The sequence below is a fragment of the Camelina sativa genome, chromosome 11 (assembly GCF_030686135.1).
Source record: "Camelina sativa cultivar CO46 ecotype springtype chromosome 11, ASM3068613v1".
NCBI lineage: Eukaryota > Viridiplantae > Streptophyta > Magnoliopsida > Brassicales > Brassicaceae > Camelina > Camelina sativa.
The window spans coordinates 12571489-12587724 of record NC_141890.1 but is presented as its reverse complement, the minus strand read 5'-3'; the positions used below and the strand labels follow the sequence as shown (position 1 = coordinate 12587724).

General features: G+C 36.9%; 3 protein-coding genes and 1 pseudogene across 8 annotated transcripts; 3 read left to right on the top strand and 1 right to left on the bottom strand.

Moving 5' to 3' along the window:
* LOC104723212 (uncharacterized protein At4g18490) lies at positions 1-9691 on the top strand. 6 transcript variants are annotated; one of them, XR_015573047.1, is made up of 16 exons: positions 1-139; positions 757-849; positions 1201-1309; positions 1475-1660; positions 1742-2713; positions 2826-3011; positions 3080-3184; positions 3270-3407; positions 3581-3998; positions 4081-4142; positions 4226-4265; positions 4354-4527; positions 4643-4755; positions 4844-4922; positions 5050-5118; positions 5445-5512. XR_015573047.1 is itself a non-coding variant. In XM_087476339.1 (16 exons), the coding sequence occupies exons 2-15, from the start codon at positions 792-794 to the stop codon at positions 4890-4892; spliced, it is 2523 nt and encodes an 840-aa protein (XP_087332465.1). In that variant the 5' UTR covers positions 1-139; positions 757-791; the 3' UTR covers positions 4893-4922; positions 5050-5189. The 6 variants fall into 6 exon arrangements, 5 of the variants coding, with proteins under 5 accessions (XP_087332465.1, XP_087332464.1, XP_087332462.1 ...); XM_087476339.1 differs by lacking the exon at positions 5445-5512 and having other exon boundaries at positions 3273-3407; positions 3581-3730; positions 3815-3998; positions 5050-5189; XM_087476338.1 differs by lacking the exon at positions 5445-5512 and having other exon boundaries at positions 3581-3730; positions 3815-3998; positions 5050-5189.
* Positions 9692-10392: 701 nt separating this feature from the next.
* On the bottom strand, positions 10393-10530 carry LOC109127586 (uncharacterized; the record flags this gene model as incomplete). The annotated part of the gene is made up of 1 exon (XM_087476341.1): positions 10393-10530. A coding segment is annotated over one exon (138 nt), but the record flags the coding sequence as incomplete, so codon positions are not given.
* On the top strand, positions 10494-11138 carry LOC104723211 (uncharacterized). Its single transcript, XM_010441540.3, has one exon. The coding sequence runs from the start codon at positions 10588-10590 to the stop codon at positions 10921-10923; it is 336 nt and encodes a 111-aa protein (XP_010439842.2). The 5' UTR covers positions 10494-10587; the 3' UTR covers positions 10924-11138.
* Positions 11139-13025: 1887 nt separating this feature from the next.
* Positions 13026-13690, top strand: LOC109127584 (CLAVATA3/ESR (CLE)-related protein 2 pseudogene; annotated as a pseudogene).
* Positions 13691-16236: the final 2546 nt, after the last annotated feature.

Here is a 16236-nt window from a genome sequence, read left to right as displayed (position 1 = left end):
GGCCCAAATCAAAATCATTCGCTTAGCTAATTTCAAATCTTCCCCCTTCCGAGTTCCTCCGTCGGCGATTTTCTCTCCGGTGCCATCGTCTTGTTCCCGTTGAACGTTTTACCGTTAGCGCATACCTCAGATTCAACTGGTAAGAATCTACTCTCGTTTCTCTTCGATTAAGTAGAATCTCTCACTCTTCTGCGCGTTGTTCTGGCTTTCGGTTTAGTTGAGGTTCGACGATTTGACGATCGTTGATTCTTTGTTAGAGATATCGATTGTGTGTAGAAATGTTCGGACTGTGTTTAATTTTTCACTTCTGATTCTCGTTTCTCCTAAATTTAGTTTCGTACTGCTCGTTCTTCCTGAAAATACTCAAATAGTCTCGAGTGGCGTCTCCTTGCCTAAAATCTACGAATCGTCTGGTTTGTTTTGGCTAAACTGGTGTTGAATCTCAGAATTTGATTTCTGCTACTGTTCTTCTTCGTTTTGATTGCTTCTCGGATAATCACACTGTTTGATTTGTTATTTTCCTCAGTCTCTTCTCCTTAACTCAAGACCTATGCGTCATAGCTCCTTAGTGATAGTTTTAGAAGATTTTTAATGGAACTTATGATTTGTGTGATAACATTTGTTCTTCTCTGCTATATTTTAGTTTGTGACGCAGCGTGATTTATGTGTTGGTTGCTTTGTGTTCATCACATAACATAAGGTACTTTCGTGAGTGATTGCTGAAATGATTTTGATGGTAGATTTTTTCCATTGCAGTTGATTGTCAAGAGGAATACTGAACAGATTTTGCCATGTCTGCATCTGCTAAAAGAAGTTCTACAGATACTCAGGAGAAAGATCTAATGCTCGGTATGGTTTTTCAAGTGTTTAAGAGTTAGTTTCTATGATCCGAAAGTTATTGAATCCAACAAATCATACAAATATGGAATTGTTAGTGAAATGCCTTTCAAGTCACTTGTGGAAAAATACATTTAAGAGAAGGAAACATCAAATAGACTTCTTGGTAACTTGATGTTAAAAGCTTAACATCAGAAAGATCATGCAAGTTATCTTTCAGTCTTCGTTATCTTACTCATTGTTTTATTCCTCAACTTTTTGCCAGTTGTGGTTTTTTGTGGCATAGGTAGAGACCATAAGATGTTGCCATAGTTAAAACAGGTCATAGTACATTGTCTTTTAATTTCCATGGTTTACCTGCAGACAAAGACATGGAAAAGGACACATGGAACTTTAAGTCAATGACGGATGATGATCCAATGGATTTTGGCTTTGACTCACCAGCAAAAAATAAGAAGAATGCCTTCAAGCTGTGAGTGTAACCTATGTGATATACATCTTAAACCATGTTTGCATCTAAGCGAATGTAGTTCAACATGGAATTTTACCTCTTTGATCATTGATGAATACTCTAAGTTGCTGTTGCTTGACAACAGGCCTACTGTCTCATATGGTTCTGTTTCTGTCTCTTTCTCAGGGATATGGGTTTCGATCTAGGTGGAGATTTTGGAAATCTATCATCATTCAAAATGGACATGCCAGACTTTGATTTCTCAAGCCCAGCCAAGAAAACCACAAAAACGAAAGAAAGCTCTGATGATAAATCTAGTGAAAATTCAAAACAGAAAAAGAATCCATTTGCCTTCTCTTATGATTTTGATGCGTATGAGTCCACTATAAATCAATTTTCTTTTAAAATCTATGTCATCTGAAATTACTTAACACCATGTTTTTCTGCAAGCAGGTTAGACGACTTTGATCTTGGTTCAAGCCCACTGAAGAAGGGAAACAAGATTATGAGCAAGAACGTGGATTGCGAAGAAATTTCTGCAAGAAGAAAGATTGATAAGTCAGACGATTTGGACTTTGATCTTGGTTCAAGCCCACTGAAGAAGGGAAACAAGACTATGAGCAAGAACATGGATTGCGAAGAAATTTCTGCAAGAAGAAAGATTGATAAGTCAGACGATTTGGACTTTGATCTAGACTTACCAATAACTAGACAAGCTCCCTCCAAGGCAAATACAGATGTACAGGTAAAAGCTTCAGCTGAAAAAGAGAACCAAGGTTCCAAGACTACAGCTACTGTGGTTGTTGATAGTAGCACACACTCTGATCAAGCTACATTAGAGAGCATGGAAAATTTGGAGGCGGTGGAATCACCTCAAGGTCCAAGTTTAAAAACCTCAACAACTCATACAATGCCTGTGCAACCTCAATCCATAAACACTTCACCATTTAAGACATCATGTTCAATGGTTGAAGAAAAGGATGAACCACGTCCTTTAACTGAAACCGCAGCACCCTCGCCATTACATGCTTCTGAGACTGCACATACTGCAGTAAGCAGAGGAACTAGTCCAGGTATCCATGAAATCTACAGGCCTGGCACAAAAGAAGACAGTGCTAAAGATCTAGAACAGAGCGCCAAGAATAAAATGATTTCCACCATGGAATCAAGTTATGAGAAGACTGAACAAACTTCAGCAAGCATCTCATCTCAGCTATGTTCAGACAAGATAGAACATCAAAAGGAAGAAATGAGTACACATACTCAGGCAGAAATACACGATCACGCTAATGGAACACTGTGTGTTCCAGATCCTGGACGTTCTCTAACAACTTTCTCAGGAAATATACCACCAGGCACTCGTCCAAGCCAAACTGCCCAGGTAGAAGATTTGAGTGGAAAGCTACCTCTGGATCCATCACACAGGTTAGAAAAAACAAAACAAACTTCTTCTATTATACCCCAAAAATTTATTAGGTAATTTGTCATTCTGCCAGTAAACTATGAAGCTGAAATATATATATCTAACTGAGTGCAGCGAGCTAGGGATCAATAATTTGAGGGCCATGCAAAACAAAGACTCAGGACTCATCAGATCCAAGTTCTTTAAGAAGCCAGAAAAACCACAATCCCATGTGTTGGAGTCCTCTTCAATTCAAACAAAGATGCAGCCAGTTGCCCGAGAAAGGATTGGATCGAACTTGATCCCTTCAAATGATAGGAGGTAGTATTTATTTTCTTCGTCGTCTGTGTAACTATTTTTTCACTATTTCGTTTCTCTCCAATATGCAGACGTGATACTAAAGATGCGTTACCTGGATCCAAAACTAGATCATGTCCGATTGAGCTTGTCAACACAGATTCCGAAAAAAATGCAGCAAATCTTAATCCGACCAGGTAATGTTCTGGGCTTTTATATTAAAGCATAAGAATAAGCTTCTCTCTTTCTTTTAAGATGATATAATCCAATTACTTCTACCAGCAGTTCCTATGAAAAGATAATCGACAAGGACCATTCAAATCCCAAGACTGTAGAAAATGTGGCTGGGCAGATGGATCATTTAAAGCTGCAAGCCAAAAATACAACTAGAGAGAAGTCCATCTTGCAGATCAATATAAGGTAAAATAAACTCATTTTCATTCACTTGTTTCCTATCTCTTGCCATGCTCCCTAAACAGGTTATAACCCGATGTGACTCATTGTTTATAAACTAGTAGCCGTTAAATTTTATCTTAGGAAGTTCTATTAGACTGTTCTATCTTAAGCTTCCTTGCATTTTGATTTTTTCACAGCTCAAAACTTGATGCTTCCAGCTTGACTCAGAAGCTAAGCAAACATTTGAGTTCTGGAGCCGAATCTTTGCAGAAGTCCAGGATTGCATCTCTCGAAAGGCCTAAACTTGGAAATATTATATCTGATCTTCGTGCAGTGAAAACTCAAAGGTACAAATGGAACACAAAACAGATTCTAGTATGGAATTTTACGATAACATATCAATTCAAATCCCCTAATCTCTTCCACTATAGGACAATTGGAGTAAATAAAGACCAACCGAGTTCTGCAGTGCAACCAGAAGTTAGCTCTTCCATAAGCAAGGAGAGAAAAACTGAAGCGCCAGTTAAAAAAAGCTCTGAGGTTCATCATTTGGCTCCTAGAGACAAAACACAAATCCTGCACTGCCCATCTTCTTTAAAGCGGAAAGCTGATGAGGTTTATTCCTCAACTCACATTTTTGTGTTCTTACTTCGTGAACATATCTGGAGCTCAAATAAAAGTATTTTTACTTCCACAGGATGCAGATAGGTCACTGAAGCCACAACTTAAACGTTTTTCTATGTCTCCAAGAGAAAAAAGGTTTCTAGTTTTGTTTATCTAAACCAAATCTATAACCTTGCTTCATTAGTTCTTATATAAATGATATGGCTGAGGTTGCACAGGAACGTTGAGGAGCTCACACATAGAGCTGTGCAAGGAAAGGTTAGATTCACCAACAAATCTTTGATTATTGTTATCAGGACAAACTTTCTGTAGCTTACTTAACACTTGTCACGCAATTGATTTCCAGTTCTCAATGCAAGAGAGTATAATAGATAATGATACAACAAAAGAACTTGTCAAGGAAAGTCCACGGACTAAGTCTCATTACCAGAACATAAACATGGCAAATCTGGAGATCCCAATCACGGAGAATGCTGATAACATAGAGAAAGCTGAAGCATACGCAAAAGAACTCGACAATGTAAGTTTCTAAAAATATAAACAGAGGTTGCAGAGCTCGCGTCTCGATCAGGACCATTCTCATAGTACAGACATTTCGAAATCTTTTTAGTTATGCCTTTTTGTTCCATTTGCAGATCTGCAACATTCTGAAGAAGAAACATGAGGAAGCGAAAGAGTTACTTGTCCGTGCTGTAGTAAACAACAATAAGCTGCTGATTCTCAACCATCCTTTATATGAAGACAAGATATCCTTTTAATTGTTTTTTAATGCCTGTGTTAAATTTTGTCTATGTATAACGAAAATTCGTGTGTATTGCCTTAATAATCAGAAACATTCGTATGGTCCAGAAGTTCGCAGCCAAGTTGACTATAAGGGACACATGAAGAACACTCAAACAACTGTTGCTTTATGAGGTTAGAATCATGATCCTTTTTCTTTTCTTAGAAACTATCTCAAGAGACTTTATCTGAAGAGTCGAGTACACTCCGATTGTTCATTTCTTGACCTGATGGCATGTCCTATTGGCCCGAGTTTATATAGGTTCAGTGGATTTACACCAACACGTTATCGTCAAACGTACAGAAAGGTTGACGTCACATTAGTCCAAAGGTAACTTGATCCTCTTTTCTCATTTTGCTGGATAATATGTTGGGTTTGAAGTGGTCAAAGCAAGAATAATTCAAACCGAGTTTGTAGGAGCAGAGTCGTGAGTCGTGGACTAGAACGAGTCATGGGTTGTGTTCAGTTGTGTTTTGCTATTTCTTTGGAGTTAGTTGTTTTGTGTTTCCAGTAGTTGAAGTCTCCGTATATAAGGAGCAAGTTGTATTCTCTTTCAAGTATCAATCAGAAAAGCTTTGATCAATCTTTTACAATCGTCTTTTAAGATTTGGTATCAGAGCGCTCATCACTAACGAGACCTGAGTTGTTGAGAGCAGAGAGAGAGAACGAAATTCCGATGGGAGATAGCAGTAACAGTGCGAAAGGGTTCGTGGTTCCAGCTATTCCAAAGTTCGATGGTCACTATGATCATTGGGCACGTTTGATGGAGAATTTCATTCGTTCGAAGGAGTATTGGGATCTCATAGAGAATGGGATCAGTGAGGTTGACGGGGTCGTCCCTACTGAGGCGCAACATAAGGTGATTGAGGAACAGAAGCTGAAGGATCTGAAACTCAAGAATTTTCTCTATCAATCCATCGATAGAGACATTCTTGACACAATCCTCAACACGGATACAAGCAAACAAATCTGGGAGAGCATGAAACAGAAGTTTGAAGGATCAACAAAGGTGAAGCAGGCACAACTCCAAGCCTTGCGTAAGGAGTACGAGATCCTACAGATGCGAGATGGAGAGAACGTGAATAGCTATTTTGCAAGGACCCTTGCAATAGCAAAGAAGATGAGAGCGTATGGAGATGCGCTAAGTGAGAACAGTATCTCGGAGAAAATCTTGCGATCTCTGACAATGAAGTTTAACTATGTGGTGTGTTCAATTGAGGAATCAAGTAATCTCGATAAGCTGACCTTGGATGAGCTTCAAAGCAGTCTTCTAGTTCATGAACAACGAATGGGAGGAGGAGTGGCAGAAGAAGAACATGTCTTGAAAATCTCATCTGAAGGTAGAGGAAGAGGAAGAGGAGGCTTTAGAGGCAGAGGTCGTGGGAGATTCAACAACAGAGCCACCATAGAATGCTTTAAGTGTCACAAGCTGGGACACTACCAATCTGAGTGCCCTGCTTGGAACAGTACTGCAAACTATGTTGAGTTACATGAGAAAGAAGAATTATTGCTGATGTCGTTTGTAGAAGAGGAGGGATCGCAGAGAGATCGTGTGTGGTTTCTGGATTCGGGCTGCTCAAATCACATGACGGGAGATAGAAGCTGGTTCACTAATCTGGATGAAAAGGCGATGCACACGGTAAGATTGGGAAATAATTCGAAGATGAGGGTTCAAGGCCAAGGGAGCGTAAGATTAACATTCAAAGGGAGAAGCCACATCATATCAGATGTGTACTATGTACCAGAGTTAACAACAAATCTCTTGAGCCTTGGACAGTTGCAAGAAAGGAAGATGGCAATACTCATAAAAGATGGGAGCTGCAAAGTGTTTCATGATGATTGGGGTCTGATCATGAGCACATCTATGACAACTAATAGAATGTTCGCCATCCTAGCCGAGTCTTCGGAAATGTCGTGCTTGCAAGTGTCAAACAATGATCCAAATCTATGGCACAAAAGATTTGGACATCTGAATCAACAAAGCTTGCAGAGTCTATCAACAAAGCAGATGGTGGTAGGGCTTTCCCCAATTGAGAAAGTAAATGAGGTGTGTGAGGTATGTGCTAAGGGAAAACAACACAGAGAAGTCTTCCCTAAGCAAGCTAATTGGCGCGCAACGGAGAAGCTGCAGCTTGTACACACTGACTTGTGTGGACCCATTCAGCCTAATACAATTGGAGAAAAGAGGTACATTCTCTGTTTTATCGACGATTTTAGCAGAAAAAGCTGGATCTACTTGTTGTCTATGAAGAGTGAAGCGTTCACATTTTTCAAAACCTTTAAGCTAATGGTTGAGAATGAAGCAAGAGTGAAAATAGGGTGTCTAAGAAGTGATCGTGGAGGAGAATTCACTTCTAAGGAGTTTAATGATTTCTGTGCATCCAATGGTATCAAGCGACAAATCACAGCAGCGTTTACACCTCAGCAAAACGGCGTTGCAGAACGTAAAAATTGAACTATCATGAACATGGTGAGATGTTTACTCATTGAAAAGGGTCTACCGAAGAAATTCTGGGGAGAAGCTGCGAGCTGGGCAACTCACATTCTGAACCGGTCCCCCACTACTGCATTAAAGGAGACGACACCTCAAGAGTGTTGGACTGGTATCAAACCGAATGTGGAGCATTTCAGAGTGTTTGGGTGTGTTGGATATGCTCATGTCCCAAACCAAAAACGAGTGAAGCTTGATGACAGAGGCCAGAGGTGCATATTTCTCGGTGTAAGTGATGGCTCCAAAGCTTACAAGATGTTTGATCCCACTGAAAACAAGGTCATTGTGAGCAGGGATGTCATATTTGATGAAAATCAAAATTGGAGGTGGGAACGAAGCAGTGCTGAAGAAACAAATGATGTGTTGGTGTTTGAAGAAGAAGAAGAGGTTGCAGAAAGTCAGAGTTCGCACACAAACAACACTCGGGAAGAAGCTGAGAATCTTGAGGCAGAGCCGCATATCACAACAACATCAACTACACCTGCTGCAACAGTTCAAGTGCAACCAAGAACCAGAGCTCCACCAAGATATTTACAGGATTATGTAAGGGGAGAGGGCTCCACTGATGAGGAAGAAGAAGAATTACATTGGGCTTTAAACGTCTCTCTTGATGATCCGGTGAACTATTGGGAAGCAGCTGAGGAATCGAAGTGGAAAGAAGCAATGGACGCTGAGATCCAATCAATTGAAAGAAATGGTACGTGGGAGTTGGTTGAATTGCCTGAAGGGATGAAAAAGATTGGAGTTAAATGGGTATTCAAGACCAAGCTGAATGAGAAGGGAGAAGTCGACAAGTTTAAAGCGAGACTTGTTGCTAAGGGATATTCACAAAAGCATGGGGTTGATTACGATGAAGTTTTCGCACCAGTAGCACGGTGGGACACTATCAGGATATTACTTGCTGAAGCGGCTAAAAGAAGGTGGAGTGTGTATCAACTTGACGTCAAGAGCGCGTTCCTTCATGGAGTGTTAAAGGAGACTGTGTTTGTGGAGCAACCGGAAGGTTACGTGAAAGGTGATGAGGAGAACAAAGTGTACAAATTAAAGAAGGCACTTTATGGTCTCAAGCAGGCTCCGAGGGCTTGGTACAGCAAGATCGAAGAGTACTTTCAAAGGGAGGGCTTCATCAAGTGTGAAATTGAACACACTCTATTCATAAAAAATGAACATGGAGGAAGAGTGCTCATTGTAAGTCTATATGTTGATGATCTTATCTTCACAGGAAATGATGCAGAGTTGTGTGAGGAGTTCAAGGCTTCAATGAATAAGGAGTTTGAGATGACGGATTTGGGGAAAATGCGTTATTTCTTAGGCGTGGAGGTAGAACAGAGTGAGAATGGGATCTTTATCTGTCAAAAGAAATATGCAGCTGAGGTGTTGGCACGGTACGGGATGGACGAGTGTAATCCGGTGAATAATCCGATTGTTCCCGGAACAAAGCTGTCAAAGGAGATGGAGGGAGAAGATGCAGATCCATCCTTATACAAACAGTTGATTGGTAGTCTTATGTATCTCACTGCTACAAGACCCGATATCATGTTTGTGGTGTGTTTTCTGAGTCGTTTTATGATGCAACCCAAGGCTGGTCACCTCTTGGCTGTCAAGAGAGTGTTAAGGTACATTAAAGGAACTTTAGCAATGGGGCTGTTGTATTCAGGTGACGGGGAAGGCTCCTTAAAAGCATACACAGACAGCGACTTTGCTGGTGACATAGACAGTGGAAGAAGCACTTCTGGGTACGTTTTCATGATGAGTAATGCAGCTGTAGCATGGAGTTCGAAGAAGCAGCCCGTTGTGGCTCTTTCCACAACAGAGGCGGAGTACATTGCTGCATCGGTTTGTGCTACTCAATGTCTTTGGATGAAGAGGGTACTGGGAAGTTTCAATGAAGCCAAGGAGGAGTGTGTTAACGTTCTTTGTGACAACAGTTCTACGATCAAGCTTTCAAAGAATCCTGTCCTACATGGCAGAACTAAACACATTCAGGTCAGGTTTCATTTTCTCCGTGATTTAGTGAAGGAAGAAGAGGTTAGTTTGATTCATTGTGGAACTAAGGACCAAGTAGCAGATATCATGACAAAGCCTTTGAAGCTTGATACGTTCTTCAAGCTGAGAGAGCTGCTTGGAGTGCAGGAGAATCCGAAGATCAAAGAGCAAACTGTAATGCGTTAGCCGCATTCAGTTTGGGGGAAGGTATGTTGGGTTTGAAGTGGTCAAAGCAAGAATAATTCAAACCGAGTTTGTAGGAGCAGAGTCGTGAGTCGTGGACTAGAACGAGTCATGGGTTGTGTTCAGTTGTGTTTTGCTATTTCTTTGGAGTTAGTTGTTTTGTGTTTCCAGTAGTTGAAGTCTCCGTATATAAGGAGCAAGTTGTATTCTCTTTCAAGTATCAATCAGAAAAGCTTTGATCAATCTTTTACAATCGTCTTTTAAGATAATAAAGAAAAACACATTAAAATGTGGAACATATTAAAAGTTTGATGGTTAACAGATAATGAATTAGAAATGTGTTAAATGTAAATCGGGTGTTCTTTTCAATTGTGTCTCGCATCAATACACGTGAAAGACGTACCATCAATCATACCATACACGACTACTACGTGAGTTAGATGATTGAGGGGGTTGAATCTAAATGCATACACAGATACGTATCATCAATCGTACCATACACGACTACTATATCTGGTTATGATGATTTTAAAATATGAAGGGGTTGAATCTAAATGCATACACAGATACGTATCTAGGTCCCAAACCAAGTAAATTCATTACAAACGAAAAACTAAATGGGCTCATAAATAAAGCCCAATAATATAAGTCTTGTTGAGTCCAATTTGATAAAATGATTTTCTAATTTTTTTTTTTTTTTAACCCGGTTGTTCCCTCTTCTTTTTGGCGCACATCCTAAAAGGCTAAAACCAAGGGGCGCGTAAAACGGTAAAACATACCAGCGTCTGGTCTCCAAGTCAAACATTTCTATACCAAAATATTTTAAATTTCGAACCAAAACAGAAAACAGAGAATCTTCTTAGTTCCCTCCACAACACAGAGCCCTCTTTACAAGTTTCAGGATTTTAGAACAATTCTCAAAATCCCTCCACAAAATGAAAACATCAAAAATCAAATCTCAGATCCGTCACTTCCAAATCTGGTTCAAAGTCCCTCCTATTCACATTCTTCATATACATTTCCTCAGTTCCTCCTTCCATCCTCAATCCACCTCCATCTCTCTCTCTCTCTCTCTCTCTCTCTCTCTCTCTCTCTCTCTCTTTCTCTGACTCTTCTCTCTTTCTCTCTCTGCTACATCAATGGCCGCTCTTGATTTAAAGTCTCAAAGCGACAACAAAGAGAATATCGCACCTTCAAACATGGCCACGATATTTGCCAAGCCTCTGAATTCTTCATCCATTGATAAAGAAAAAACACAAATCAGAATAAGAAGGAAAAGATCTAGGCAGCCTCTTCGAGACATCACCAATCTCTTTGCTTCGTCATCAACATTGTCCTCTTCGTTTGTGATTCGTCACGTTCCCTCTTCGCCATCACTATCACTTGATCCCAAATGCATGAAGAGAAGACCTGGTGTTGTTGGTGTCAAGGCTGCTGCTACTTCTTCGACCTTCTCTTGTAAAAAATTTAGATGATTTTCTTCTTTTCTTTTGTGTTTTTTTTTGGAAATTGTTGTTAATCCTCTAGATGGGTTCTTTTCCTATTATGAAATCTGTATCAGAATATGTATTAGGAGTATTTTATCAATACCCTGTCACGCATTCATGTACCGACACAATATTTATTTCCATGAGTATACTGGTTGTGATTCTTGCAGATCATATGTTTAATATCAGTATCGTTGTTTGTATCCCTGATCAACAAATTGGACTCGACGCAGTATACATGTGAATGTGATCTGATCTGGTTTGGTTACGAACATTTGAGATGGAGATAAAGTTAGTTATTATAGACCGTATTATATATACATTAACTCTTCATTATGATTTTGTTTCTTCTAGTCTAACTTTAAATACGTAATAGTCAACTAAAAATGTGAACCATTAAAATGGGGAAGAGTGGCATATGACACATAGAGAGATAAGAACACTATATCACCTTCATGCTAATCCTTTCCCAATATTTTTGGTATCCATTTCTCACAAGTAAAACACTAACTCACTAAATATGTATACATTTAAAAGAAAGAAGTAAATTCCTTTTATATGTCGTCATTGAGTCATTGATTAAACCCTAAAACATACATAAATGTCACCACGAATCCACGATGCTCTAGCTAGTGATTTACTGATGTGTTGCATAATATTTTGGACAATCAAAATTTGCACACCTTTGATGATGAAATCTGGATTTGGATAAGAAAACTATTCAGTTAAAAACATTATTACAATGTAAGAAGTGTGATTGGTTCGAAACTTATCCTTTTAACTAAATCACTTAAACCTCGACTTAGTGGAATCTTAAAGTATACACTACCACACGTCCTGACAATTGACAAATGTAAAAATACAGATTATAATATCTTTACTCGAATGGGGTTGAAACTTTTTTTGAATATTCTTCTTTGTAATGAAATCTCCTGATGAATCAAATGTGTAAATAGAAAAATAGTGAAAATGTCCAACTCCACCAATCCAAAACCAACACGAGACACATAAGTGCTCTCGCCCTTTGACCTCATTTTCATATTTTACTCCTTTCCTTTTCTATCTTATTGGATTTTCATGAATCACCATCCTCGTCCATTATCATTACCTCGTATATTATTCACTCTCTCTCTCGCACACACTCGCACACGTATTATAATATTGTGCGCATGCACATATTATATATAATGTCACTGGATAGAGACGGTCGAGTTATAAATATATGGTGTAAGGTTTGGTATTGAATATTTTTGCTTTATCGACATAATTATATATTTATTATAATTGGCACTTGATGCCGTCGCTTATCGCTCTTTTTAACTGTCCAATGTAATATACATAAGATTCAGTTAGTTTTGATGATGTAATTACGCAAAACGATCGTACAAATGGATAAAACTCTGTCTTCAAGCTTCGTATTTAAATAAACTACATTTCGATATTAGTCCTATTTACTTTTGTTCGTTTATGTTTCGAGATTAGTATATTTTGTTCATAATCTCGGTCGTAACAAATCAGCGAGTATTCAAAATGTAACGATCGCATGCATGAAAAAGGTCGGTTTTGACAAATATCGAAACACGGTGGAAAAAAAATTCTTCCAAAAAGAGATTCGGTTGGGAACCCAAATGTTCAACATAATTTCAGATCAGTTATTGTTTAAATTTAATTACCCGTTTATTTTAACTCTAGTGATATAGACTGCAAAACGCATTGTAACCACTATGACATATTCACCTAGTTCTTTTGGGGAGGATTAGTATAAAATTCATCCAAGAGACAAGGCCACCTAACAAATCAACAAGTGTTTAAAAATGAACCGCACATGAGTCTAAAAAAGGGCTTGGCCAATCCTAGACCCTAACACAATATGTATATACTAAGCTGTCGATTGTATTAATTATGTGTACTATAATGTAATGCGGCGATCTTTATAATTCTTTTGTACTATTCAAAGCACCAATTTGCATTTTGCAAGTCGGAAGAGTCACTTTGCTAAGCTGGTACGGATTTAATATGATTATTGTAGAAGTTTTTGGTAATGAAGAAAAATGTAGGCAACGAGATAAACTGTCGTCGGTGACAACTCACGCTTGCACTTGCCATAAGCACTCAAGCCCTAATCTAGCTAGAACCACCACAACTAGAAACCCTTCAAACAAAACTCTATAAATAGAAACCCTCCATAGATCTCTTCTTTCCTCATATACACTAATACAGAAATACACACCACGTGAACTACTTCCCAATTGCAATCTCTCTCTCTCTCTCTCCCTCCTATATATTTTGCTTTTCTAAATATAGCAACTAATTGTAATGGCTAAGTTAAGCTTCACTGTATGCTTCTTGTTGTTTCTTCTGTTATCTTCAGTCGCCGCTGGAAGCCGCCCTCTTAAGCAGGCACCGGTTGGGGTGAAGGTTAAAGGTCTAATCCCTTCTAGCGAAGCTACGAGTCCGACTGTAGCGAATGATCAAGCTGCGGGTAGCAGCAGTAGCCACGGGAAATCTCCAGAGCGGTTAAGTCCAGGAGGACCCGACCCACAACATCATTAGTTATTTAGGGTTCCCTTTATAATTAAGAGTTGTTTTCCATTTCTTCGAGATATGCATTTCTTATCAATAATTTGGTTGCAATGATTCTGTTTTTGTTTTGTAATAAAATTGTGAATTTGCGTTTGTAAGATTATTACAAAATTTACAGTTTTTTTTTTCTTTTTTTGACAACTCCAATAATAAAAGAATTTACACTTCTATACATTATTATTCTATTCTACGTTTCGTTATCGTACGTACGTTAGATATTCTAAAGTTTCGTTATTTTACGTTCCAGACTGAAACAAAGACCATATATATTTTTATTATCCACTTTTGCTTTTCATTATTATTTTGTGCCTTTACAATACATATAGCAACGTCAGTGTGACGTTGATTTAGATGGTCCTGCATGCAATACATATGATTCTGTCTTATGATTATCTCGTGTGTTTGTTTATATGTTGATTGTGACTTATATTATGTTAAAAACAAAAATTAAACAAACATTTTTTTTTAATAGATGAAATAGTAGAATGGAAGGAAAGTTCAATTACGGCGTGGTCGATCTAGATGGGTCATATAACTGTATATGAGATCAATCTCCGTAATTACTTGAGTTTTAGATTGATCATGACTAGTAAATAAAAGTTCAAACTGTTGAACTTGAAGACAATGAAATAAACGACAACTTTTAAAATAAAAAAAATTAACGACATTTAAATATTGGATGCAACCTAATTACATTCATCTTTGATTTCTTTACAGAAAGGAACTTCTTTTGCAATTAAAGAAAACAAACAATTTTTTTTACATCCAGTTTAATTGTAAATACTTAAAATAAAAATCATTTTTGATAGATGCTTTAGTTTAGGGCTTTTTGGAGAAAAACCTTCCAAATGACATTTTCTCAAGGTTACAACCCGAAAATAAAGTTGCAAAAAAAAATCATTTAGGGGGTTTTTTGGGGGCAAAACCCCCTTCAAACTAAATTAAATAAAATTTAGCTGATTTTAACAGTTATAATTTATTTGTATATACTTTTCCAAACATCGTAAGAAAATTGATATATATATATATATATATATATATATATCGAATCGATTTTCTTTTGGTTCTAACTTGAATTTTTCAAAATTATACATGTATTTTAATAATATATGTTTGGTGGATTATAACTTGTTTAGGTGAACATTCAATTAAATTCCTTTAAAATAACATTACCATCAAAACCATCCTAATATTGAATAACACTATCATTTAATATAATTTATTAATTAATAAGTGGAATAACACTAGAATTCAATAAAATCTAAAAAATACATAACATTATAAGTTCCTTCAAATTCTTATACGTTCAATATCCCCTTCCCTCTAGGAGTTTGGTCCACAAATTTTTCAAAGATGAATAAGCTTTACATAAAGGGCTGTTTATCTTTTAATTAATCATGCTTTACAGTAAACCAAACACCTAATACTATGATCGCCTTATGGATGATATACTATGTATGACTCATGAGTGAAAAAGACAATTCCGATGAAAAAAACCAAATGCTTATCAGGAGAAAATAATTAAATTTAACCTAACATTAATTATTAATATAATAAGATATCATTATTTTATGTATCAATTTAAAAATCAATATGAAAAAAGCATCGACCTAAAAGTTAACGAACGTGAAGACCAAAAATGGGTTTTAATCGGCTGTAAATGGCATCAAATACTAATAAAAAGTCTACTTTATCGACGAACAAAAAGACGGCGAACGTGAGGCATTCCTTATTTTGTTAAAAAGCAAAGTGTATTTTACGAAGAACGCCAAAACCTAATTAATGGGTTATCACACGACGACCCAAATGGACCCATTGTAAATTATATTATAAGCTTTTTCTTTTTAATTTAAAATAGATTAATATATATCACCCAATAGATATTATAAGCATCGTGACCTTCTTATCTTATTTTAAACATACGCACAAATTTGGATGTTATTGCGGCAATGAGGTAATGAACACAAAAACAAAAGTTAATTTACATAATACATACACACATATATACATATAAATATAATAGTTCACACTTTTGTTTTCTTTTAGACAGGAATTTAGTGTTCAAGGACGCAAATTAGCAAATCATCTTATTTACGTCGAAAAACATAAATTCTTTTTACATATCGAATATTTTCGGGAAACTTTAAAATCTTTGAATAAATAAATATTTTTTAAAAATTCAAAAACTTATATGATTTTAAAATATATACTTTATTTTCTCCGGACGTTATTTACCCGAATAATGTTTTGGTAATATAATTATGTTTTTGCATTATACCAAAATATTAGCAAACTTTCATACAGTATATATATGGTATTGAGCTTTCACAAGTTTTGGAAATTTTATTATCAATCTCTCATTTAAAAGGTTAGTCATTCTTTTAAAAATCTTCAATGGCCAGATTTTTTTTCTTCTTCTAATGTAACTAAACTCTAAATCTCAAAATCTGAATAAGAAGCTAAATACTAAATTATAGTTGTTGCCAAAACTTAGAAAAAAGCACTAAATTCTAAACAAGAAAGTATATAGCAATGCACGGTGGTGGTGGCAGATAAATTGTACAAGGAAGACTTGTAAGTATAACTGGAAAAAAAAAAAGAACAAAAGAAAAAAAAAAGACAGAAGAGATAGAAAATAAAATCAAAAAATTTTCGGGCTAAAATGCCATATCTAAAAGAAATATGAGAGTAGGTTACTGAGACAAATTAATATAACAA

Excerpts from the sequence above, each read along its gene's own strand:
- LOC104723212 (XM_087476336.1), top strand. The coding sequence starts at position 792 with ATGTCTGCATCTGCTAAAAGAAGTTCTACAGATACTCAGGAGAAAGAT. Across the intron at positions 1,310-1,474 it reads AAGAAGAATGCCTTCAAGCT|GGATATGGGTTTCGATCTAG; the intron begins GTGAGTGTAACC and ends TCTCTTTCTCAG. Across the intron at positions 3,012-3,079 it reads ATCCCTTCAAATGATAGGAG|ACGTGATACTAAAGATGCGT; the intron begins GTAGTATTTATT and ends TCCAATATGCAG.
- LOC104723211 (XM_010441540.3), top strand. The coding sequence starts at position 10,588 with ATGGCCGCTCTTGATTTAAAGTCTCAAAGCGACAACAAAGAGAATATC.